A 27,971-nucleotide genomic window follows, 5' to 3' on the forward strand; every position below is an offset into this window, starting at 1 on the left:
TGCCTTTTTACTCTCATCTTATAAAGAAATTAGTTGTTTTTAGTGCATAGTAAGTGATGCATGTGTGCATATATATCTTTACATGATCTTGTGAAAGTGAGAATTGCTTCTTCTTACTCTCAAGTTGATTGTAACTAAGCTCTTTCACAAAGAACTTTGGTTAAGCAGAAATAAGTTACTCACTCTTAGGTTGATTGTAACTGAGCTTTGAGTATTTTTTTTCTCCATTTCTCGAAATATTAAATCATGAAAGCAATTGAATATTATAATTATTGAGCATACTACGTTATTCGGAGAGTTTACAATTCTTGTTTTTTTATTTTGTGCAATCTCACGTGATATCAATCGCCAAGGTGGAAGCCCAGACATGACTGAAGTAGAGCGTCTCTTCGTATTGAAGACTGCTAGGTGACATCCTTCAAGATTACATATTGTAAATGTCCCAAACAACGTAGTATGCTCAACAATTATAATATTTGTTTATTTTCAAGAATTAATATTTCAAGAAATGGATGGAACAAATAGTTAAAGGTAAATACGGCAATTTACAACCATGGAAATGTAAAAGTAATGGAGACAAGATTCAGTGTTGAAGATGAATAATCCCTCCCCTATCCTCGAAAAGGAATTTATTTTTGCATAACCCAAGTCCTTTAGAGCTCAATTACAATCAACCAAAGAGTGAGAATTAGATTTTACTCTCACAAGATCATGAAAAGATATTCTACACATGCATCACTTATGTGCAATAAAAACAAGAAAATTCTTAACTAGATATGAGTAGAAAGATAAAAAATCAGTGTTTCACTATCATTGAACAGCAATACATTGATATGGTTTGGTTTTTGTTCTAAAAATGAAAAAAGAGCTCAATAAGGAAGGGTTGTAATAAGTTTACAAGCTTGTTGTCCTGTAAAACAACAGTGAAATAATAGAAAATATGGGAATATTTCCATTGTAATAAGTTTACAAGCTTGTTGTCCTCTAAAACAATATTGAAATAATAGAAAATATGGGGATATTTGGGCCAACTTTAGGCTATCTTCAACTTGTACAAGAGTTTACAGCAAGGAAATTTGATATAGAATGAAGAAAAACGAGTTCTTTTTATAGGATAAAAGGAAGAGCTAGTGTAAAAAGGGAAAGTGCAGTCATAGAAGACAAGTGTCGAACCACATGTCGTGAGGTGTGACAAGTAAAAGGACACTTAGAAGCTTGTGTGACAAGTGTCTTAACAGTTGTATTTTCTCTATCGCCTTCCTTTTTGGGTTGAATACTGCTAGAATAGAACCAACCGAATTTAACGAGTACTAGTAGAATACAAAACTTACTATTTTAAATTGTCATCCCTATTTTCAAAACTAGCATTTTTAGACTAATCCGAGGTTCTAAAATTTAGAAATCCCCTAAAATTTAAGCACACCACCCGCCCAAAAATCTTCATACGAGTTTTCCATACAAAGATGAGTATATTTTAAGCTTTCAACCTCCACATGTACAAAGTATAAACATTCTATGATCATATCATCTTATTGATAATTGTAATTGTTTGTTCTAGCAAATCTAGCCCACACTTTTAAGACAGTAATCTTTTCTATATGCGAGCTTGACTTTGATATGCTTGAGTTCCAATCACACATATGCAATTAAGTCATGTAGGTGAAAGTGTGCATTATTTTCTCTTTAACTCCTTGCATGACTCCACCATAACCTATGACTATTTATTTATGGCCAGCTCTAATACACTTTCCTTTATATCTAGTAAGTACAAAGGAAACAAATTTGATAAACAACTAAATATGCTAAATAATAAAAAGGATACAAATTCTTTTTCTATTGTATAATGAGAGTCATTTGGCTTTTATTCAATTGTCCTCAGCTGAAAGGCTTATTCATATGGCTAAAGGTAATACTTCATACATTTTTCATCTACTAGTGCACATTTATTATGGGTAAGTTTTTGACTTTTAGCAAGAATTTTTGTGTCACAGAGCCATTTTTTATGGGTCAATCCTTGTGAAACAAAATCTATTAAGGTTTCAAGAGTTGTTATGTTTCTTCGACTTCTTGGAAATCTTTAAAAATGGGTTTCTCTAATTCTGGTCTTATGTAAGCTTTTAACAAACTTGCTGGAAAGCATTGTGTATTTCCCAATGAGCAGGAAGCTCGAGTTGATAAGAAACTTCATTGATTTTGTGAATGACTTTGAAGGGTCCAAAATATCTACTAGAGAATTTTAGAAAGATGAATTTTGATTGAAACCTTGTTTTAGCTTGCTTTTATCAAATTTCAGCAAGCCACGTGATCCATTTCAAAAGCCAACTGTCTTCTTGATGCAGACGGGTTTCTTTGCATGGATCCTTTGGGCTTCTTAACTTTATCTAGTTTGAGAAGTTTCTCACAGATATGTTGATTTTCCTCTTTAAGGCTTTGAACGGCTTGTAGGATAGCACTCGAATCTTCCTTGGGATTCTAAGATAAATATACTCAAGTACTCAATGCAAGGGCTAAAAGCAAATAAATTTTTAATTGTAAACACTACCAGTGTTGGGGTAAAAATCAAGACAAGGCTCTAATACCACTAGAAACGCCCCAAACAACATAGTATGCTCAATAATTATAATATTTGTTTATTTTCAAGACTTGATATTTCAGAAAATGGTGAGAACAAATAGTTTAAGGTCCATGAATGGCAAGAAGAGGAAATCATCTTCGAGAGCTTCGAGACAGCAAGATGCACCAAGAAAAGGCCAATACAATAGCATGATGTTCCAAACGTGGATAGTGAGCATAAGCAAATGATGTCAGTGGGGCAATTGATGCATATGCAAGGCCAACTTGGAAGTGTCAACCCAATGCTTTTCCAACGACAGGGCATGTCTGTTGAGCATGAGCACTCTGTTGTAATCATTTTTTTTAATAATATAATCAGCCACATTTTATTTGCAAAAAAAAAAAGAACGGTAGGGCACACATGCAATGATGGGACAGCCAAGATACTTTGGTAGTGGCACTAGTTTTCATACTATGGTGGGCTTGGGACTGCATACGGTAATGTATGGCACAACTCCTTATGGTATGCAACAACCAATGCATGGTGTGCAAGGCCTAGTGTATCCAAGTATGGTTGGTAATATGCATCACCCCGTGTATAGCAATATTGGCATGATGTGGGGATATAAAGTGGCAAGTTTGGCAATGCATATATGCAGTCCATTTTCTTTGAGACTCATGGTATTAATCCTAGTCATGCAAATGCTCCGTATAGTGTTGATCATAAGGAAAAATGTAACTAGTAATGCTTGCAAGAAGAAAAATACAACAAGTAATGCATGCAATGTACGGGAAAATGTATCTTGGTATGGCTGGTGGTATACAAATTTCCATGCACAGTCACATTGCAATGGTCCAAAGTATGCAAACAAGAATATTTCCTTATGCATTTGGTGCTCCTAGCATGTTAGGTACACATGAGGAGCTAGTCAACTAGATGCAATGTTGCATATTAGTTAAGTTGGAATTGCAACAATGTGAAAGTATAAAGCATCGCAATGCTTAAAGGGAAAAAAGTCCTACAATCTAAAGAAAGTTTCGAGGCAAGTAAAGTTAAGAGGTAAAGTTTCCAATAAGCTTCTTGGTGAAGCTTCAACATTGTGTCATCAATAGATGCAAAGTGGATGGAAGAGGTTGACTTGGCAGACCAACCTCACTTGTTGCAGCTTTACCTAGATGCCTTTTAGTTACAACCGACTTCAATTCAAGCTCAGACAAGTTCAGCAGAGCAGGGGTCCAAAGTATTGCCTTACGCTTAAGGGGTAGGTAACACTTCCACTCTGCCAATTGTAGATAGCTCTCGTATATAGTGGATCTCGGATGAATTCAGCATGCATCCAAGATATTGTGCTAACAGTGTCTGCCATGAGGTCACCATTCAGTGTACTAGTCACTATGAGATGTATATAGATGAGTATGAGTTTTACCCGAGCACTAAAACTATATTTTTATATCCATTTATGATTAGTTTTGCATAAGCTTTTGCCTCAGTTTTGAAATCAATATCTGATCAGTTTCAGCTCAGTTTTTTATCAATTTAAGAACCGTTTATGGTCACTTTTGGGATCAATTTTGCATCGGGTTTTACATTGATTACTGGTCAATTCTTGCAATCAATTTGTGATTAGTTTGAGGTCACATTCGCAACAATCTGTGATCGGTTCTCAGATCAGCAAATGATTGTTTTATGCTTGGTTTTCAATGGTTTATAGCTGGTTCCATGGACATCAACAAGTTAGCAAATGCCATTGACAATTTCAGCCATGGTTTATGCTGAGAATATGCTTTACTATGGTTCAAAAGTCAAAACAGTTTAAAAACATGAGCCATGGAGATATCCAATGGGTTTCTAGCAACAATTCTAGACTATTTCTGCTGGCTAGAAATTTTCAACAAGGTTTGGGGCATGTGGCATGGTTGGACAACAATGGCTAATGTTGTGACTATGATACCTTATGGAACTTCCAATGCAATATGCTTTTCCTTTGGTACAATGCAGTGCAATTAAGGATGATTGCAAGGTTTCCAAGGGGGAGGTCTATCACAAGGACGTGAAATTTTGAGATACTTTAATCTTGCCAATAACATTTGATTAAGTTATTAATCAAATATGCAAGCTTCTTTAGCATATGTGATGCACATGGCAGTTATTTCATGATAACATGCCAAAGACCCCAAGGATGCAGTCGGTGCCAAAGGCAAAACTTGTAATAAGTTATGTTTGACATGTACTAGGTGGTACCCAGTGTCAGATTTTGGCATAGACCAATTTATTAGCGACTAATGTCAGTGGTGACATTAGAGACTAGCCATTAAATTAAGTAATTCATGTCAGACTAAGGGTCAGTTACTGCTCAAGGATACTTAAAAAGACAAATTGGCCTAGCCAATTTAATTATTGGTTGGTGAAATTAATTTTTTGAGTACTAGAATAATTATTGAATTTATTTTCAGAATTGATATTTTGAATTTTGATTTAATAAGCTGGATAATGCTGGAAAATGATCACAAAAGCTCCGTCTAACACGCCACTGCCCACACCCCTGCCATCACAGCCGTCAAACCCCCCCTCCCTCGCTAACTAACATCGCACGCCCCCGCCCCGGTCCCTCTTGCCTGGCACCGCCGCCATCGCACTGTTCCCCCTCCCTCTCAGTGCATCACTGTCCCCCATCCTCTGTGCCACCACGTTGGGCATGCGCCCCCCACATTCTCACCTATATGCTGCCCTCCCCCCCCCCCGCCCTATGGCCCCCCACCGCCTTCCTACACGCTGCCCCCCCCGGCCCTATGGCCCACCGCCTGCCGCCTAACTCCTCTGCACCGTCTCTTGTGCCCCCCCCCCCCCCGGCCTACAACCTATTTGCAAAGTGACCCCCGCCTGCCTGAATCCATCCGTGTTGCCCCCTTCCCTCCCCGCCCTGAGTTTCTTCTCCCTTGCCGCTCCAGGCAGACGTTCCAACCCCTCCACATTCAACGACGCCACTCAGGCTCCCAGGCATGCGTTGGCCTTCACCCTGCGACGCCTGGTCCCCCCAACCATGCAGCTCCAGCCTGACGCAATCACCTGTGGTGCCCGATGCCTCCACCACCAGCAAAATAGAAAACCCCCCCTCCCCATCCTCCCCATCACACCCACCTACCCCCTATTGCTCCCTCCACTTGCAGCAACAACACCCCCTCCTCCGACAGTACAACAGTGTGTTTGGTAGATTCTCAGAAGGGATGCGCAAGGGAAACCTCTGGTCAGATGCCGGCACATTCTACGAGTGCCCCCTAGTCAGAGACCTTACGCGTAGTCCTCTCTAAGGAACAGCTCTTAGTAGTTTGTGCCACAGAGCAGAGCTGGGAGGAGAAGAGAGCACTCTAACGCAACCTAGTAGCCACGCAGAGATTACTATAGGAGGAACCAAGGGATCCCATCTTCCACGCACGAGGTGCGCGCACCAGCAGCCATTGCCGGCCTAGAGGACAAGCACTCAGACATCTCATTCTGTACCTCAGCAGCATTCTAGGCACGGAAAGGAGACACGATGTGCAAGAAATTTTTCCAACTACATCAGCCCTGCACTTCAAGAGAGCAGATACACAATCTTCGGGATCAGTATGGCAGGACTCGTTCTAGACAAGGTGATGGAGATTGCCACCGACTACTACAGGTGCCTATTCCAGCAGGAGACAGCTTCAGCTAGAGGACAGCGATGTAAACAGTAGTTTTGGGATCACATCCCGTCCCTTGTCAACAAAGGAGATGGAATGCTCCCTCCTAGCCCCTTCAGAGAGAAGGAACCAAAGGAGGCTTTCCATTCACAGGACACGCAGAAATGCCCGGGAGAGGATGACCTCTCTTAGGCCTTTTTCACTACCTACTGAGAGGTGGTGAAGGACCCCTTACTGCTGGCCTTTCAGGAGATTTTCACTTCTGGACGAATGCTAGGGAGTCTTTCAGCAGGTCTTATCAGTCTCCTCCCCAAAGGGGAAGACCGGTCGGAGCTATCCCAATGGAGACCAGTCATCTTGTTGTAAGTGGCCTATAAGGCACTGGCAAAGATGATTAGTAGGCGACTCCGCCCTGTGTTTCCAGACATCATTCATGACACAGACAGGCTTTATCCAAGATAGGAGCATCCTTGACAATGTCTTCACTTTCTTTGAGGTGACAAAATGGGCCCAACATAGTGGTCAGGGACTCGCTGTACTACTCCTGGATTTCGAGAAGACCTATGACAGGGTGGACTAGGACTTCTTAGAGGGCACTATGGTGAGGTTGGGCTTTTCCCAAGCATAAACCCGTGGGGTCTCAGCACTTTATAGATCGGCTACCAACAGGGTTCTCATAGGTGGCAGACGAGGGGAGGAGTTTCGACTAGAGAGATCGGTCCAGCAGGGCTGCCCCTTGGCCTTGTACATGTTCCTACTCTTTGTAGAGGCAATGTCTCACTTCCTCAAGTCACGTGTGAGCAGGTTATGCGGCCTCCAACTTCCTGTGAGAGAGGAGACAGAGCTGATAGACTTAGAGCATGCAGATGATACAACACTCAACATAGAGGACGATGAGTTGATGCTGGAGAGAGTGAGACCTACTCTCGAGGTGTTCTATACTGCAACAGGAGCAAAAATCAACTAGCGAAAGTCGGTTAGTTTCCTTACAAACCCAGACTCTAGCACAGAATGGGGCGTTTACTTGGGATTCAAATGGGTGTGCAAAGGGCAGACCATCCATTACCTAAGGTTCCAAGTGGGACTCAACATCACTCCTACCTAGCAGTTTCTTCCAGTCCTTGAATCTATTTGGAGGAAGCTAACCTACTAGAGTACTGCTCACCTTTCCCTAGGAGGTCGAGCCCTAGTAGTTAACCAGGTCCTCCTAGCGACGCCTTGGTACATCAGCTCGTGTTGGTGCTTCGCCTCATCCTGTGTAGTACGGCTTCGCCGCCTAGTGCAGAACTTTCTCAAACGGTTCCAAGGATTCCCAGGTCAAGGTGGCATGGGCAACCATCATCCGGCATTGGTCAGAAGCAGGGCTGGGGATCATAGATCCAGAGTATTAGAGTATGGCCCTCTTGGGCAAGCTAGTAGTTCGCGGCGAGGCTTGGCAGTGAGTGGAGGCTGTCCCTGAGATGGATCTTCACGGCAGCCCAGATCACCCCCCCCAGATCCCCCTTCCTACGCAGTTTGCTTCGTGCGTGGAAGGCCTCCATAAGGCCCTAATTTAGAGCCCCCCACATTGCCAGGAGGAGATAGACTGCCAGCCTGTGATCTACAACCCCCAGGTCAAAGATCGGGAGGAGGTACAGATTGGTAAGCGCCCCCACATCCAATGGGCTAGGTGGGAGGCCGGCTTGGCTCGTACCATCAGGACATGATGGAAGTTGGACAGGATGATGGATGAGGGGTGTTGTAGCGGACATCACTTTGCCAGAGAGGAGTGGAGCGAGAAGGGAGATAGACACAGCTATACCTTAGGAGTGGCTTGCCTCCCCGAGACGAGAGCCGGTAGAGCCCGAGGAGGTATAGGCCGCCAAGTTCTTACCAGCAAGTATCCCCCTACAGGTGGCAGGTAGAGTGGAAGGCACCCCTCATGGGACTTTCTTCACCGTACAGAAGGAGGGGCGTCTAGCCCTTGACAAAGGGTAGTAGGATGGGGGGATAGTTGTCCTCCCATGGAGGGGGATTCGGGTGGTTGGCCTTCAGGGGAAGACATGGCAGCTGGACCCTTATGTCTTCTGGGAGGAGCTCAAGGAGTGGCGCATCTGGATCTGGGAGGGCAAGCCACTTAATGAGCTGGAGTGGGATCCGTGAGAGTGGCTATGGCCGGCCACTGCAGTCACCAAGAAGCCACCGAAGTTCCTGAAGTACACTACCAGGATTGGCAGACACGTACTCCTAGGAGAACATGGATTGGGCACCATCACGTAGCAGGCACTGGGCGGAGCACAGCATCACAAAGGTTTTCCAACGGACCTTTTGGCGCCACCTATGGGATAGCTGGAGGCCGAGGAGGGTGTCATATTTCTTATGATTGGTGGCACATGGAGCTCTAGTGGTGGAAAGTTGGCTAGCCCAAATGCAGGAGGGAGGTTGTAAGCATTGTACACAGCAGCCTCTGGAAACTCCAAAGCACGACCTTTGGTCGTATGAGGAGGCGCAACTCGTGTGGAGAGGAGCATGCCACATCCATCCTTGGATAAAACTACTCACTTCAGCTGTCTGCACTTGTAAAGCAATGCCGCAAGTTTATGCCAATGAATTAGAAGGCCCACCATTTAAGGCCATGAGAAAGTCTTTGTTTGCTTGGAAGCATGCATTAGTGTTTCAGGTATTGGAGTCATACCCAAGGTGTCTTAAGCAATAGTATCAAAGGTGCTTGTTGTTCATAGGCTCTCGTTTGGTGGTTGAAGCCTGGAAGTAGTGGAACTTTGAGTCCTTAGTAGTCGACTGGGAAAGAAACTAGGTCATAATGTAGAGGCCACTAGGTTATGCCTTGTTCACTAAACTAGTTTGAGAGTCTATGACATAGACTGTAGTTTCTCTAAAGAAAATTGCTCGCTCCAATTGGTAAAGCTACTAAATGGACAATAAGTTCACCCCAAGATGAGGGACATAATATACATTGCCCAGTGATGCGGGGTCCTAGCCCTTATCAATATCAAACTTGATGTATATGTCGTATAGCACCCAGCCTTGGATGTATCTCATTGGGAGCTTTCTGCTGCTGGCAGGCAGTCACCGTTGCGAACCGCGTCCCTTCTTACTCCTTCCTCCTCCCCTTCCCCTTTCTCTTCTTTCTTCCTCTCCCTCCTTCTCTTCTTCCTCCTCCTCCTTCTCTTCCCCCTTGTCTTCCCTGCTGCCGTGACGCCGCCAGCCCGGATCGCCGCTGCCCTGCCCCGATGCCACTAGACGCCCCCCCGTCTTCCCTATTGCCGTGATGCCGCCCGCCAGGATCGCGGCCGCCCTGCCCCCTCAACGCTCCAACCGCGCCTCTCGCCAAGGCCGCTAACGCCTGTGCCGCTCCCGTCAGTGCCGCTCCCTCCGCCACCGTCCTCCTCCTCCTTTTCCTCCTCCTCCTCCTCCTCCTCCACCACCACCACCTTGTTAGCTCCCGTTCCTGCCCTTTCTCTTCCATTCTTTTTCCGCTGAGTACGGGTGTACTAGCGAGCATTCACGCGCGAGGACACGCTTCCGACTTGTCCGTGCGGTGGAGTATTGCAGACCCGCCTCCTCCTCCTCCTCCTCCTCCTCGGGTTGGACGCTCTTCCCATCCGCCAAGTACTAGAGCCCACAACAGACCATTCGGAGGTATGGGAGATCATAGGGAGTCTTACTGGATGGCATATCTGGAAGGCGCGGTGTCAAGAGGCTTTTAGCAGAGAGAGACTTTCAACACAAGCAACCTTAGAAGAACTCTGGACCTCTATCATCCACTCCCTCCGCGGTCAATGGGACCAAGTACATGGCAAGTCTAGAGCTCGTCACGAGCTTTGTTCTCATTTCATGCACACTTGGGCGGTCATGACCTATTTTTCGTATTGCAAGCAGGCAACCCTAGATGGCTATATACAAGGGCTCCATGGCTTCTTGTCCCCATCTCACCTAGACCACCCTAAGAGTCTTGTACATTTTATATATATGTGACTCTGCATCAGCTTCAGGTAGAGTCTAGTCTGTTGAGCAAAAGCACTTCCTTGTATTCAGGTTTTTACTAAAGTAATATAATTAGCCACACTTTATTTGCAAAAAAATAATCCTGAAAAATGTGATTAGAAGGCTACCACTTGGCAAAACTCTCCTATCCAAGTGGAAAAAACGTTTGTAGAGGCTGGTGGAGTCTATTCCGACCATTGTGAGAGAGAATGAGGCTATTAGAGAGCAAGAAGAGACTGCTAACATTATTTACAACCACCAAGAATCAGTCCTACACCATGTGATAGCAGTTTGGAGCCCTCCGGGAGCAAGTGACAACAGCCCAAGGTCCTTTTGGTACAGATGGTAGCATATATGAGGAGAGAGTAGTCATTCTGGTGTCCTAAGCTATAGCTGATAGTTTCCGTGGTTGTTTAAGCAAGGCAACAATAGCTTTTTAGTGTTTCTCGTGATGAAACTCTGAAATTTCTCTCTCTACAGCATTCTCTCTCATCCCCCAACCATTTCTCAAGTTATCTCAGCAATTCCAATAGTTTAAGCCATCAGAGAAAGAGATTTTAGTCAATCTACTGTAAATCCTAATTTACAGCAAAAATTAGGGTTTTGATAGTTGCCATGAGATGCTTGCTCAAAATTGAGAGCTTAGGGCTTGAATTTCAACAGCTGATATTGAGAAATTTTAGGGAGACTCAAGAGGCTAGTCAACCAATATCAAATTTTGGGTTGAATTTGTCGTTCAAGGAGCGAGAGGTGAAGGCCAATCCCCAAGCAAATCAAGGGGCAAATTGGTTTGAAAACAGACAGTTTTGACAGCAAGAGACGCTTGAATTAGAGAAGGAGGTCAGAGGATCTCAATTGTACTCCTTCCATTTGCATTATAAGATAAAGAAACACCGCAAGGAGCACCAATTTTACCAGCAGGGTGTCCAATGTCCAAGATTAAAGTGGTAAAGTATGCATTTTCAGTTTATATGAATTTTATGCTTGTTGTAATTACTGCTAAATCAGGTTATTTACCACCCTATCCAAGGAAGCCTAGTTTCGGGGAGGAGTATGTGGGTGGTGGGTGGTGGGGGGTGTGGGTGAGTGGGTGTGGGGGGCGGGGTCATGGGTGTGAAGTCAATATTGGAGCAGCAGCAACAAGGCCAATGCTCTTGCGAAGTCACTCAAGTGACAACTAGTGAAATGGCGTCCATGGTACCATTATAGAGGGCTTGGTATTAAGCCTCAACAAAGGAGGAAGGCTAGTTTCGGGGAGGGGGAGTATGTGGGTGGTGGGTGGTGTGGGTGGGTGTGTATGTGGGGCAGGGTCGTGGGTCGTGGGTGTGAAGTCAATATTGGAGCAGCAGCAACAAGGCCAATGCTCTTGCGAAGTCACTCAAGTGACAACTAGTGAAATGGCATCCATGGTACCATTATAGAGGGCCTGGTATTAAGCCTCAACAAAGGAAGCAGCAATAGTCTCCTACTTATTGAACGAAAAAAAGAAAAGGGAAATAAGCCAAGAGTGACACGTAGCAACCAAGGCAACAGCAAGAATCCAGATTCCTTGTCGGAAACTGTGTATCCCTGCAATTCTAGTCCATGAACGATGCAAACCTACCATGTAAGTACTAGTGAGAGACTTGATTATGAGCATATTAGAACTCCAATAAGATGCCTTAAGTACACTAAAACACTGGCTGAGAATGAAAGTAGGGAATGACAAATCAGGTATGGTGTTGGTAAGCCGAATCATTTTTCTCACTACATGATGGCAGGTATGCTCATTAGGAGGAGCTGCATCTAGGTCTCTAGTCAAATTCGTGGGCTGCAAGACTCACACCATCATGAATCATGATAGTATTGATGTCTTATTGCAGGACATATTGAGTATGAAACAAAGATGCCTCTAAGATGCTGGAGAACCTCAAATCCAAAAAGTATAAGAGACAACCCCTATCAATCATCTCAAAATTTGGAGGGTAGTAGTGCCTTGATCAGGATAATTGTGACTCATTTTACCCCTAAAACATTTTGTTTCCAGATGAAACGCCTCACCCTTGAGCAAGTCATACGTGAAATGGCTGAATAATATATGAGAATATATGCAGTTGTCATGAGTAAACAGTTTTTATGAAAGAATCAAGTTTTAACAATGTCCACAACTGTTAAATAAAGTCTGCATTGTAATCTGTAAAAATATGGATTTAACAACAATGAGCATAAACAAGCCCATCATGAATTTGTTAAAAGCCTAAAAGTCGCAATGTCACATAGTGTGAATTTACCTAGTGCCATCAAAATGTGATGGTTCAAAACTTTGAAGACAAGGCTCAAAGTCAGGACATTAGGTTCCAAGCTCTAATAAAATTTACAAATCAAAACAAATAAAGCAGTAAATCCCTACAGCACCAATATTGTCACTATCATTACTCATTCTCACACTCGAACAGCATTGGAATCAATATAGAAGGCTCACATCCTCTCTATGTTTGTCAATGAGGAATGAACAACAACTACAACAAATGACTCCACAGACCCACAACAATAACACATAGAGGATGGGATCTAGCACCTCATCCTCTCCCCATCAATGTGAGGTGCAGCATCATCACATTTGCTGGTTGCAACAAAATCTTTTGAGGGTCAAGTGTCCAATTTGCTGATCCTAGTTTCGACAAGAATTTGAAGCTTCATGGTGGGCATGTGGCCCAGCATCATAGGCAAATGCACAGGCATTTCCTGCAGCACTGTGGCCTCCATCTGTCCCTTGGGAGACGTTAGTTGCAGCACTTGGATGAACCCCAACCATCACTACCCCGACACCAGCTACGTGCAGACTGTGGACGCCTCCTGCCCTGATGCCTGCCGCTGGTCTGGTGCATTTTTATGTCAATTTGTTCTAACAAAATAGCTAATTTCCAATTTCTGGATGTCTTTGGTGCAAATGTCATTCATAATGCTCCAAAGAAGCCCAGATATGCAAAACTTAGAGTTGGGATAGTACAGACAAAGCTATTATTTGAAGGGTTGACGTAAATACATTCCCATACAAGCTAGGAGGTCATCCTTGGTGAAAATAAACATAGCAGAATCTGGATGGACTCCCTTCATGTAATCCATTCTTCCAAACATCAATAAAGAGTCCATGTACTAAGAACCTTACTCCACATGGATGGGAGAATATATGCAACATAATGGTGTTAGAAGTCGTCATATCAAAAGTTTACACGTGCCTACGCCCTGATTTATGGGCAGCCTCTTTATTGTTTATGTGATTATTCGACAACCTATTTTGTGGCAGAATATCTCCTTTATTTTTTTCTATAAAAGGAGGGATCATTTCATTCATGTACTTCTAAATTCTCGGTATGGAGGGTGGAAGCTTGTGGAGCATGTGAGCAAGGGCTCAACCATTGTACTCTTGATTACTATAGTGGATTCCTATTCCTAGTTTCACCTTGTGCATCGTCTCTTTCATTGATCTTGTGTCTTTCATTATTTCCACTGCTTGTTTTGCACTTCTAGTATGGTATTTGACTTTCAAGTTTCTTGAAAGAGTCATCCTTGCATTTCATGATTAATGTTGGTAACTATAGTAATTCCCACGTTTGTTGATGTGTGGCAAGTTCATAACATGGTAGAGGCTTGTTGCACTAACCTCTTGTGTTTGCTTGCATTGCGTTGTGGCAACAGTGGCAACATGCTAGTGTGGCACACTACTTCAGAAACTTGGAAGCCCCGGTGTCATTTGCTGATGAGCATCATGTGCTAGTGTACTAAACATTGACCTATTTGCATTTGCTTGCATGTACCTAAACATGTTGTGTCTCGGCTACGCTAAGGTTTGGCTAGCCCTTTCCTAGAGTGGTTTCTAGCTAATGAACTAACATGGCTATGTCCTACTTGCTATCGCCTATACTAATGACATCTGACAAGGCCGAGGTTGGCTACAACCCCTGCGTCTAATCTCGCTATGTGTCAGTTACTATGTGTGCCTATATTGGTAGTCTCGATAATCTATTCACATGTTGCAACATGTGGTCCCCCTCAATTTGTGCCATGCTTTGACAATTGCATTTGCTAATACCAACACTCCAACGGTATTGTTGTGTCCAATTTTGACTCTACGACCGATTGCTAGCCCACTTGTCATTGTTTAATTACACTTATATAATAATAGTGTGTCTTTGTTCGGTTACATCTTTGACTACTATGGCTGCACTTTTTATTTATGCGTACATTCCCATGTGTATCTCTACCCCGCCTTCCTCCTTGGATAGGGTGGTAAATAACCTGATTAAGCACTATTTACAGCAATTAACAAATTCACAAAACTGAAATGTACACTTTACCAAATAACCTTGGACAATGGACACCTTGTTGGCCCCAAAACTGGCACTCCTTTTGATATTTCTTTAACTTAATTGAAAAAGAAGTTGATGTACAATGGGATTCTCCAAATCCCTTTCAGTATTCCAACTCCCCTTGCTATCCAAAATGACCAAAAAATCTTCAAGCTGATTTGCCCCTTGATTCAAGCAGTCAATTGGCCTTCACCCACTTTGATGGAGATGGAAAATGCCCCAAATTCATTGATTTGCTTGTCCCTCCACTTGAATTTGACTAAAAATAGCTTCAGCCCTGTTAAATCCAAGTCTTGGAGCTTCCAATTTCAGGCACGCTTTCCGACGGTGCTGCTAAAGACTAATTTTTGCTGCAAATTAGGACTTACAACAATTCATTGATTTGCTTGTCCCTCCACTTGAATTTGACTAAAAATAGCTTCAGCCCTGTTAAATCCAAGTCTTGGAGCTTCCAATTTTAGGCACGCTTTCCGACGGTGCTGGTAAAGCCTAATTTCTGCTGCAAATTAGGACTTACAGCAAAGAAATCTGAAATTTCTCAGCCTCTAGTGATCTCAATGTTGTAATCTTCAAAGCAAGCTATAGAAACACTGGGAGATGAGAGAGAATACTGAGGAGAGAGAAAATTCAGACTTTCTTCGCAAAGATTTGAAGAAAATCCGTCATTTACTACTATTGCCTTGTCTCAACAACTTGTAGATCCAAAGAACTAAAGAAAACCACTCATTTATTGTTGTTGCCCTATCTCAATAGCCTATAGATGCTGTCACCTACTGTTGATTGGTCTTCTCCTGCCCCTGGCTACCTCAGAAGGTCCTCCGATAGCTGCAAATCACACCACCTCCAGCATCTTCTCCCTCTCTCTTGCAGGCTAAAGACACTAAAATGCCTCTCTCCAGCTCTAAAGACATTAATCAGTCTTGCATGGACATTTTTGCCAAGTGGCAACCTTCCCAAATGGTTTTTCAGCATTAAACCATAATTAAATATTAATTTTCAATCTTTAAATACTGAAAACTAATCTACTAAGTGCCATGAAAAATAATCTGACTGGCCAATAATTAAATTGGCTAGGCAACTTCCATTCCGGAGTGTCTCTGCACCATCTTTGACCATCAGATTGGCGTTAGGTACCATTAGACACCACTTCTCTAGTGTCACCGAACTAACACTTATGACCAAATGAATGACTTTGGCCAACAATAGGCATCAAATACCACGAAGTACCTGTACAGCATAACTTATAGCAACTTTTGCCTTTGACATCCCATGATTTCTTGAGTCCCGGGCTCCTAAATCTACTCTGATCCTAGTTCACATATGCAACATTTACTTAACCATGTGATTAAAAATTAATCCACATGTTAAGTAAGGTTTCAAAAATACATGTCCTCATGACAATCCTCCCCCTTAAAATCCTTGTAATCGTTCTCAATTGCACTGCCATATGCATCAAAAGCAAAATAATGTATTGAAATTTCCACAAGGCATCATAGTTAATACAACATTGCGCATTGTTGCTCAATCATTCCATATGTCCAACACACGCTGAAAATTACCAACCAATCATAACATAACATAAAACTTACAAAGAATCTTAAAAACGTTGCCAAATTATCATGTGACATATCTATTTCTCATAAGCTCAACTCATCTAGCAAAACCAAACCATAGCATAGCATAACCAATCATAAACCATCGCTAAAATATCAATGGCATCATAACATATGCTATTGTCCACCCAACCAGATGTAAACCATTGAAAACTGAGCATAATGTGATCATAAACTAATCACTTGCTGATCTGAGAACTTATCAGAAACTGCTGCAAATGTGACTCCAAACTAATCACAAACTCATTGTAAACACTGACCAACAATCAATGCAAAAATTGATGCAAAACTAATCCCAAAGTGACCATAAATGATTCTCAGGCTGATAAAAACTGAGCTGAAACTGATCAAAATTTTTGTCTTAAAACTCTGGGAAAATTCATGTCAAATTGATCATAAGCTGATGCAAAAGTATAGTTCCAGTGGCTGGGTGAAACTCATACTCTTCTCCATACATCTCACAACGACTAGTACACTAAGTAGTGACCTCATGGCAAAACATACTATTAGTGCAATAGCTTGGATGCATGCTGAATACATCCGAGATCCACTACATACGAGAGTTGTCCATAACTGGAGGAGTGGAAGTGCTACCTCCCACTTGAGCATTATGCAATACTCCAAACCCTTGCTTTGTTGAACCTAACAGAGACCGAACTAAAGTCGGCCCTAACTGAAAGGCATCTGGGTAAAGCTAGAACAACTAAGGATGGCCTGCTAAGTCATCCTCTTCCATCAATTTAGCATCTGTTGATGAATAATTCTGAAATTTGACCAAGTATCTCCTGGAAACTTTACCTTTGGCCTTTCTTTCCTTATGTGCCAAAATCTACACAGGTACCAAAATCTCATCTAGCTCCTCAACCTCAGGTTGAATTTCAGCAAACATATCCTCTGGCACATCACCATAGAAAGGCCTCAACAAACTGATATGAAAGGCATTATGTATCCACCAATGTGGTGGTAATTTTAGTCGATATGCCACATCGCTAATCTTCTCCAACACTTAGAAGGGCCCATAATATCTCATACTCAACTTCGGATACAATCTTTCTCTTCGTTTCATCTTTTCCCGCGTTGCCTTTTCAAAACATAGCAATACATAATCACCCTCTGCAAACTGCAAAGCACATCTATGGCAAGCAACTATCCTCTTTTGCTTTTCTTGCGATCTCTGAAGTGCATATTTTCTCTTTGCATAGGCTATATCCAAGTTTTCCACATAACAATCAACCTCAAAGATCTTATCCTTAGTTTGTAGAATAGGTAGTACCTTCTTGCCACCCTCAACCACCTCAAATGGAGCTTTGCACGTAGAACTGTGCACTCTATTGTTGTAAACAAACTCAATCAAGGGAAAATATTGGTCTCATTGTGTCTTGTGGTCTGAAACATAGCACCTCAAAAGATCTAATACTGTGGAATTAGCTTCCTCAAACTGACCATCTGTCTATGGATAGAAGGATGATGAGAATTTCAGCGTGGTACCCATATTCTCAAACAACCCCTTCCAAAATAAATTGGTCATCCGAGGGTCTCAATCACTAATGATCGACTCTGGCATAACATGATACTTAAAGATGTGCTTCAAAAACAATCGTGCCATATGATCAGCCTTTATATTCTTCCTCACCGGAATGAAATGGGCTTGTGTGCTAAACCTGCAAATGATAATCCATATCCCATCATTCCCTGTAGGTGTCTTAGGAAGCTCAAAAATAAAGTAAATTGCAATGCTCTGCTGCCAAGGCCTATCTAAAATAGATAAGGGCTGAATCAAACCCGGCATCTTTTGCCTATCATGCTTTACCTTCTAGCATACAATGCATGTGTTAACAAATTGTTCTGCATCATGTCTCAAAGCTAGCCTATAAAAGAAATGCTCCACTAACTTGACCGTGGCATCAATACATCTGTGTCCTTCATACAAAGAAGCATGACTTCCAGTGATAACTCTATGCCTTAACTGTTTTGTGATACACGGTCGTCCATGCATGATCAAAAATCCATCTCTTAGCACAAAGTATTCATGCCTTTGGCCATTGCAAAGTTGATCATGAACATCAGCAAAGTCCGAATCAGCAACATATTGCTCTTTCATGGCATCCAACTCAATGTGATAAACCATGCTGACCGCTGAAATTTGTGGTTAACATGACAGTGCATCAGCCACAACATTTTTTTAACCATCAATATGTACAATCTGAAAATGAAACATAGAGAGAAAATTTGCCCATCTCATATGCTTCTCTGACAACTTTGTCTACATCAAAAAGTACCTCAAAGTTTGATGGTCTGTCTGCACTATAAAATCAATTTCCAACAAATAATGTTTCCACGTAGACAAAGCATGAATTTCAGCCAAGAGCTCCTTCTCATAGATCTACATATTCTTTTCTGCACCGTGGAGAATTCGGCTCTCATCAGCCACAACTTGACCGTCCTGCATAAGAATAGTCCCAATGCTGTTACCACTTGCATCACATTAAACTATGAATGACTTCCTTAGATCGAGTAACACAAGCACAGGATCTGAAGTCATCTTTTTCTTCAACTTTTCAAATGCTTAAATTTTCATTGTTGTCCATCTAAATGGCAAATCCTTCTTGTGCAAGGCATACAATGGAGATGCAATTTCAACAAACCCGTGTACATACTTCTTATAGTAACAACATAAACCCAAGAAGTTGAGGATCTCATGCACATTCCTCAAAGGTGGCCACGATCGTATTGCCCCAAATTTTGCACGGCCCGTGCAAATACCATCAACTGATACAATATGCCCCAAAAAGTGGATTTCGTGCAAGAATAATTCACTTTTCTTGTTATTGATAACCAGCCTATACTCACGCAGTTCATTGAAAACAATGTCCAAGTATTTTCTATGCTCTACCTCGTTCTTTGAACAGACAATCATGTCATCAAAGAAAGTGCCCACAGATCCTCTATGTGGCTTGAAGATACGATCTATCGTCTGATTAAAAGTGATAGGAGCATTCGTAAGTCCAAAAGACATAAAAAAAAACTCATACAATTCAAAAGATGTCCTAAAAACTGTCTTAGGCACATCTTTCGGTCTAATGCATATCTGATGATACCCACTTTTCAAATCTATACAGCTAAATATGGCTGCCCCTTGCAACCTATCCATAACATCATTGATCGGAGCAATCAGCAAGAAATCCTTTATTGTGATCTTGTTCACTGCATGATAATCAACGCACATATGCTATGAACCATCCTTTTTCTACATCAAAAGCACTAGAGAACAACAAGAAGATGTGTTGGACTAAATCAGCCCTTTTTCTAACAACTCATTTACCTGACTCATAATCTCCTCCTATTGGCCTGCATTGACTCTGTAGGGTGGCTTATTAGGTGGGCTACTTCAAGGGATAAGATCTATGCCATGATCTTCTAGCCTTTGAGGTGATAGCTACCTTGGAAGTGACTGAGAGAAGCAATCAGCATACATCTTCAAAAATGATATGCGATCCTTCTCTAACTTAGATATGTTCCCAACATTCAGGGACGGATTCACCTTTCAAGTTTACACTTATGCTGAATAGTGATCTTTTTTGCATGAGAATCAATCACCAGATGCATATGGTGACACCATGGCATACCAAGCAATACATCACAACCCTCAAGTGGAGCAATGAATAACTAACTGTTGTCCACATTCTTACATTCCTTAGCATCCCAAAAATTCTTATTATATTGCTCCATATTCTTACATTCCTTAGCATCCAGCTTATTCCAAGATATCATGATGTCCACCTCAAAGATATTTGTCAACCAATTCGATGCAAACAGTTGCTTGAATTGTACCCACGTAGACGGTGCTCTATATTGCATCAAAAGAGTGGACCACCACTCTAATGCATTCCCTTTCAAGAAAGTGGCTGCCTTTCGAATCTTCGAGGACTCCGTAAAGTTCCCCCCTGTGAATAGGTTGCATCAAACTACTGAATGAAAGTCAAAGCTTTCAGTCTATCTTGTACACCACTAAAAGAATCAAACTTCACTACTTTTCCACCCTCATAATGGTCTTTTGCTACCCCTTTGGATGTCAAGTTGTCATACACAGGTTGCTGCAAAAAGGGTGCATTTGCTGAGTTTACATCAAAACCAAGGCAGGCCAAACGGAGCATTTGTATGACCAGCATTCATTCCTTCAGCCCCATAAGCATTTAGGGGTGTAGATGCAATACCAAACATGCTACTTTGTGCCCCACGCATCAAGCCAATGCTTCCATACATAGAGTTTTGCATATTTCTAGCCATACCCGAATACATTGGGTCTTGCACACCATGCATTGGTTGTTGCATACCCTAGGGATTTGTGCCACACATTCCCATATGCAGTCCTTGTCCAACCATAGCATGAAAAATCGTGCTTCCACCAAAATATCATTGGCTGCCCCATCATGGCATACATGCTCAACTGTCCAAAATCCATTGGATTGGCACTTCCGTGATGGCCTTGCATTTGCATTCCTTACCCTATAGGTACCAACCGGTTTATTTCATTAGCATCGTTGGAGCTTCAAACGAAGGATTTGGCATTATCTTTAGTGTGTCTTACTGTCCCGAAGGTGTAGAAGACGTCTTCATCTTCTTGCCATTGCTATCCTTCTTTGGAGCATTCAAAGATAGGATAGATTGAGGATCCTTTGCCAATTCAACAAAGAGATTTACTCCTATCCTCATTCAATTCTTGAACCGGTCATCAAATTCCTCTTCACTTTGCTAGTCATCAACCTCCTCATGCCCTAAAGGCCATACATCTTGCCCAACGGCAACATTTTCAGCTTGTTGTCCATGGTCTGAGCCTTGTCCAAGGTCAAGCATTGCATTTCCTTCATTCCCATGTGAATGTTCATATTGAGAGGCATCATCACTGCTTAAGTCCATCTCACTATTTGAAGACATATTGCTGTAATTTCTCGTCTGAGAGTAAAAATCAGCACTAGCATAAAGCTTTGGCTTGCAATCAGGTGCCTCAGGCCCACCAAATCAAGGGATTGAGTGGTGTCCCAGAAACAAAACCATGAACCATCCTTCCTCGGATAGGGTGGTAAATAACCTGATTAAGCACTATTTACAGCAATTAACAAATTCACAAAACTGAAATGCACACTTTACCATATAATCTTGGACAATGGACACCCTGTTGGCCCTAAAACCGGTGCCCCTTTCAGTATTTCTTTAACTTAATTGAAGAAAAAGTTGATGTACAGTGGGATTCTCCCAATCCCTTTCGGTATTCCAACTCCCCTTGCTATCCAAAATGACCAGCAAGTCTTCAATCAGATTTTCCCTTGATTCGAGCAGTCAATTGGCCTTCACCTACTTTGATAGAGATGGAAAATTTCCCAAATTCATTGATTTTGTGGTCCCTCCACTTGAATTTGACTAAAAATAGCTTTAGCCCCGTTGAATCCAAGTCTTAGAGCTTCCAATTTCAGGCACACCTTGCGAGGGTATTGCTAAATCCTAATTTCTGCTGTAGATTAGGGTTTACAATAGAGAAATCTGAAATTTCTCACCCTCCGATAATCTCAATGCTCTAATCTTCGGTGTAAGGCTGTAGAAAGGCTGGGAAATGAGAGAAAATTCGGACTTTCTTCGCAAAGAACTGAAAAAAATCTGTCATTTACTGCTACTGTGCTGTCTCAACAACTTGTAGATGTAAAGAACTGAAAAAAATCAATCATTTACTACTGTTGCCCTATCTCAACAGCCTGTAGATGCTATCACCTGCTATTGATTGGTGTTCTACCACTAGCTGCCTCAAAAGGTCCTCCCATGGCTGGAAATTAGACTAGCAACATCTTCTCTCTCTCTCTTGCAGGCTGAATACACTAAAATGCCTCTCTCTAGCCTTTAAAGACGTTTATTAGTTCTCAATCTTTAAATACTAAAAATTAATCTAATAATTATTTTGATGCCTTGAAAAATAATCTGACTGGCCAATAATTAAATTGGCTAGGCAACTTCCATTCCCAAGTGTCTCTATGCCATGTTTGACCATCAAATTGGCGTTAGGTACCATTAAACGCCACTTCTCTAGTGTTACCAACTAACACTTATGGTCAAATGAATAACCTAGGCCAACAACTGGCACCAAATACCACCAAGTACCTGTGCGGCATAACTTACAGCAACTTTTGCCTTTGACATCCCATGAGTTCCTTGGGTCCTAAGCTTGTAAATTTACTCTAACCCTAGTTACACCTCACATGTGTAACATTTACTTAACCATGTGATTAAAAATTAATCCACATGTTAAGTGAGGTTTCAAAAATGCATGTCCTCATGACAAGATCTCTTTTAAGATGGTTTATATGAGTATTGCTTGTTGGTCATGTTTTTCTTGATTGATTTGAGCTAAGTGCTTGTAGGCTATTCACACTCACTTTTCTACTCTCTCCCTGCTAAGGTAACATGCAACCAATTTTCCTTTCTAATTTCACTGCATTATGATCGTAGTGGTGCCCTTGTGATTGATAGATTCATGGCTGTAACATGTCTCATGACACTATTTGAGTGTTGCAATGCCTACTAGTCCTATTTTGAGAGATTGTTGAATTGCTCCAGCATGTGGAGGAGTCTCTACTTCCATCACATATGCAGTGGACCGAACGTTATGCACATGAAGATGAAGAGATGGTGTAGAGAGTGTAAAATTTGAAGAAAGATGCAAAAGACATGTTGCTACTCTGTACAATGGATACCACGGTCGTGCTTAGTGCACCACAAGATTGCATGCAAGTCCAAATCATCTTGGTCCGCTTGGGGCCTAGAGGGCATGATGATGCTCTTTCATTTGATGTGTGTCATTGACTTCACATGTTCTCACAAGACTTCAAACCTAGGACCAATGTGTCCAGCATGAAGTCCATGATGGGACATTAAGACATGATGTGTTCATGTGGTCTCATGAGGGGACCCAAAAGGCATGCATATGCTCTAAGTGGAGGAATCTTGGTGTCATGGCAAGCTATCCGTGGAGCTTGTATGGCTCAGAGATGTGCAAGCTGGGTAGCTTGACCACTTCACTTTCAAAGAGGGATTACGAAATTTTGGACTTCTTTAGGTGCTTCCTTACAGAGGCACTCTAGCAAACTACACATTGTTGAAGTATCCATGGTGCATCCTCACAATTGTTGTTCTTTGCTTGTTTACCTACGGTTTGAGAGTGTGTGTTGGAAGTTGTTCTATCACAGGTTCATGGACACGCACACCCAAATTTATAGGCGGCCTCTTTATGTTTATTTGGTTATTGGCCAATCTATTTTGTGGTAGGGCAACTCCTTTATTTTGCTTCTATAAAAGAAGGGAGTGTGGCCACAGTCATTCATTTATATACTTGCAGAAACATACATTCTGAGTACATTAAGTACCAAAATGCCATCATCTTGTCTATTTGCTCAGCAGAAGATGTCAAGCATAGGGCCAATGGAACAACCAGTCATGCAAACTATAATGCCACACTATGTGAGGAATCCCTAAGTGAGAGAAGGTGCTGATCTCCCTTCTATTTAGGAAGCCCTCTCCTCTTATTCTTGTGATTTGAGTCACCTTGTGGTCTCTCTCTTATGCGTCTGAGGATTTAGTCTTGAAATTTATGGTATTTATGCAAGTTATGTGGGGCTTCATTGTGTCTTGACTTTTTGACTGCACATGGGAGTGGTTTATGGTGTTGATTATTGTCGGGGAGTTTTTAAAATAAATGTGACTACTCCGGGGAAATAAAACTTGAGTTTAGTGGATTCCCAAGAGCAAAAAGTCCCAAAATAAAGCTATTATCACTGTGGTGGACAGAGTTAGCAAGCAAGCAAGGCTTACTCATGCAAGTTCAATGTGAATGCAGTGGAAGTTGCAATGCTCTACATCAAAAAGATCTTCAGGCACCATGGATTGCCCAAGACAATTATGTGTGATAGAGATTCGAACTTCACTAGTGGAGTTTTAAAGGTCTAATTAAGCATTTTCCACAACTTTGCATCCTCGAACAAATGGCAATAAGGAAAATCCCTGTGAAACCATAAGTATTATCACACCACACTGCTATGATGAGGATCATTACATAACACCATTCTTCGAGCATGTGATCAATGATACAGCTCACACTTCTGCCAAGTGACTGCCCTTTGAGATAGTATATGGGTGCCCAGGAAATACCTTTCAAAGCACTGGAGACTTCTACACAGAGCTATGTGGTGGACCACCTAATCATGAACATAAAGGAGTTGCTGAAGCTAGTTCAGAAGAATATCCAGGAGGCACAGCAGCACCAAAAGTAGGTTGATAAGCATCAGCAGTGGATCGTCCAAAAGGGTAAATGGTGCCATTTCAACATACAAAAGCAACAATTGAATACAAAACTAGGAGTTTTTACCCAATTTAGCTCCATACAAGGAGGAGCCTCCTGTATTATAAAGAACCTAAGTGGTACAAGCTATGAGCTGGAGTTGCCCTCTAATTGCAACATATATCCAGGGTTCATGTTAAAAACCTTGCGCAAGCTTGCTGCTCAACATCAACAACCTATACCCCCCTAACCAGCACATGCACACCACTCATCTGCAATTTTTAGATATCCAGCTTATTCATGTGCTTCTGCAAGAATAAAGTTAGAGCCTGAAAGAACATATCAAGAGGCCCCAAATGAAAGAATGAAAAACTTCAGCATTCACAACAAATGAGCCATGTCCCTTTACTTAAAAGTTATGGTTTATCAATGTATTTGGAAGTTAAGAACCTCTGGTAAGCTTTACTAATGTATTTGCAAAAAGGAACCCGTTGTACCCAAGTTGATTGAGCTTTCTAAAAAACCTTGCATGAAATTGATCATCTAAAATAAAAAAATTTAAACACGTACACTTTCTGCTTTAGCTGCCTTCTTGTTCTTTGCCTCAAGCATTGCAACCTCTGCCTCCTGCAAAATTAATGATGCAGTGTTAAGTGACTTTTTCACAATTTTTACAAGGCTTTCTTATCTTCTTCAATAAGGATATTTGACACAAGTACTGATGAGCAACCTAACTAAAATGAAAAACTGCACCAAAATGATGTCAAGAAAAGCAAACCTCAAGTCGACGCCTTTTTGCTTCCACAAGCCTTTCTTTATCAATTCCCTGGACAAATATCAATGCTTTGAAGTTAGAGTGATCCAGCATCAGAGTATCCACAAAAAAAAAATTGCTTCAAACATCTAATATGATCTACTATCAATTTCTCCAAATACCGATTTATCATTTAGGCAACACTAACACTTTCATTTTAATGTATTGGGAATCAAAATTTTGTATTGTGTATCTGCCTGATTGAGATTCATTTGCCTGGAAAGGGGGGGGAAATACAACCACACTAATAATGCAAAGGGCCTTTCTCTGCAAATCTAACAGTCTTACCCTTACAAGGCAATGGAAACTTCGTGAGTCTAAAATGATCATCTTATTTTGATACAAAAAGCACAAAGCAAACAAATTCAGCGACCTGATCCTGAACAAAGTGGAAAATTGTCATCACACCACTGATACTGAGAAAACATATTGAAAACACTCACATAAAACAGTCTCCTGGAACATCATGTTTATGGGCTTCCACATATTGAAAAATATTTATTAGATCTTAACCCAAGCAAACAATCATCACATGCAATCTTACCTGTGCTGTTTTAGACCTTTCTAGGGGAAAAAGTCATCAGATGTGCTCCCTAGTCTTGATTTGACTCTAGGGAGAGGTGATGCTCCTTGAAAGGAGTAAGCAACTCCACTAACAAGGTCAATGTTCAATGAAACTTTCTTTGTAAAAGATGTGAGAGCAAGTATTGAACTTGACAAGCCTAATAACATGATCTAGGGGGTTCTAGGAAGTAGTTCCTCCCTAAGGATCATGGTTCTTCATTTAGAGGTTGTAAAGACCCTCTTTTTCAGCAATATCCCCAAACATAACCTTTGGGCTTAGAACCATCCAATTCCTGCATTTCATACTTCCTTTGTTACTACTATAACTTAACTATCCTATCAATAGAGCTTGTGAAGGATTCACCGCATGCACATGCATTTACCACCTATCTTGGGATACTTTCATCAGGGTGGACTTGCCCTAGCAATCTCTCCCTTAGGCAGGATGGACTTGCCCTGGTAATATCTCCTTTATCCAGGGCTGCTTTGGCAATCTCTACCTTATCCTGGGCTGCTTTGGCCAGGATGGAGTTGTTCACATCCTCCAATCAGATATCATCAAGTGTTCTTGCTGTGTAACAATTGCTATCATCATCCCATAGTCCTGCTAATGAGTGTACTCTACTTCCTGCCTTCTCTATCTGCACTAGCAAAAGAAAGGACAATGAGAAAAAAGAGAAGAGAACAATTAGGAGGGAGAGAGGCTGGGGATGCATCATAAAAAAGTGCACAAACTATATCAAAACATATAATTTGGGGATTAATAACACGTATACTGGCCATACTGCTAGTAGCAGTGTTTATACATACATATCCCCTTTCTTGGGACATAAGTAGTAGCAGTGGTGCTAGCTCACTAGGACAATTTGTATGTTCACACATAGCAATTGGGTTTTGATCTTTGGCAAGCATAAAAGTTGTTGAGAGTTCTCCAAAGCGTGTGCTTACTCCTGGTAGGGAGAACCAAATGATGGTTGTGTCAAGCCCCCATTTCCATCAAGTGCATCTAGGCCAACAATGCAAAGGGTGAATCATTGGTCAATACAGAGGCTTCTCTAGGGCATGTCAGTGATGGTATCTCCACTTAGAACTTCTTAGATTCACAATTCTTTGGACAATGCAATCACCAGAGGTGATTGTAAACTGCGGCAGTGCTATCCTATGCCCACTCTGTGGATTTGGATGATTGCGAGAGTAATTAACAAGGTCAAAGGTACTTCTACAGGAGAAGCAACAACATACAAAGGATTCTCTAATGGGTGATGATGTCTCAGCTTAGAAATTCTTAGATTTGCAATTATTTGGACAACTGCAATCACTAGATGTGATTGTGAACCTTGGCCAGTGCAATCCTGCTCTGGTGGATTTGGATGATGGAAAGTCTAATTACCTAGGTCAAAGATACTTCTACAGAGAAGGCAACAATAAAGGGTTTCAACTTCCAGTAATATCTTCTGAGACTTAAAGGCTTGGTGGTTTCCATATCCTCACATTTGAAGGAAAGAAACATAGTCTAGGACAGCTGCAGTTTTAGTGAGGGGAGAGTGCAACCCTGACTTTACCAGCACACATTAGATATAAACAGATAATTCTAAATCTTCATGGGTATTAAAAGATGCAGGTACAGCAGGCTTTTAAGTTCCTCCCTGAAGCTTCCAGAAGTTTTAATGGGGGGAAAGTGCAACCCTGACTTTACCAAATGAACCTAGAAGGTGCGCATTAGATATAAACATAATTCCAAATCTTTATGCGTATTAAAAGATGCAGGTACAGCAGGCTTTTCAAGTTCCTCCCTGAAGCATCCAGAAGAGAGACAAATGCAGGTGATGAAATAAGCCAGAACCTTGTCAAAAAGGTTGTAAGATCATTGACTATCAAAGATGAGCAAGTAAAAGAATGTCTGCAAAGACTTTTATCGGGTGCAATTAAAATATCATGTCAATGCTCAGAATACTATGAACTAGTGCTTGTGATCCGAGTATGATTATTTCAGAAAACTAGAAGGAAGACAACTTGGATGCTACAAATATCAGAAATAAAACAGTAACATCAAAACCATAAGTAGCTTGTATACCTTGGAACCCCGTTCATCTTGGATAGGTTCAGCAAGTATG

At 41.7% G+C, this 27,971-nt stretch overlaps 1 protein-coding gene across 1 annotated transcript in view; it reads right to left on the reverse strand.

The window, feature by feature from the left end:
- Nucleotides 1-27,963, reverse strand: part of LOC148008112 (intermembrane lipid transfer protein VPS13-like) — a gene marked incomplete at its 3' end in the record, with an annotated part of 58,468 nt that extends 30,505 nt beyond the window's left edge. Inside the window, exons 1-3 of the mRNA XM_087674478.1 lie at nt 27,932-27,963; nt 25,258-25,305; nt 25,050-25,106 (exon numbers count right to left, since the gene is read on the reverse strand). Coding sequence (XP_087530604.1) covers nt 25,050-25,091 — 42 coding nt within the window. The remainder of the gene's footprint in view (nt 1-25,049; nt 25,107-25,257; nt 25,306-27,931) is intronic.
- Nucleotides 27,964-27,971: the final 8 nt, after the last annotated feature.

Source organism: Lygodium microphyllum, unplaced genomic scaffold (genome assembly GCF_053477565.2).
Source record: "Lygodium microphyllum isolate KBCC unplaced genomic scaffold, Lygodium_microphyllum_v1.1.10 scaffold_367, whole genome shotgun sequence".
In the NCBI taxonomy this organism is placed as follows: domain Eukaryota; kingdom Viridiplantae; phylum Streptophyta; class Polypodiopsida; order Schizaeales; family Lygodiaceae; genus Lygodium; species Lygodium microphyllum.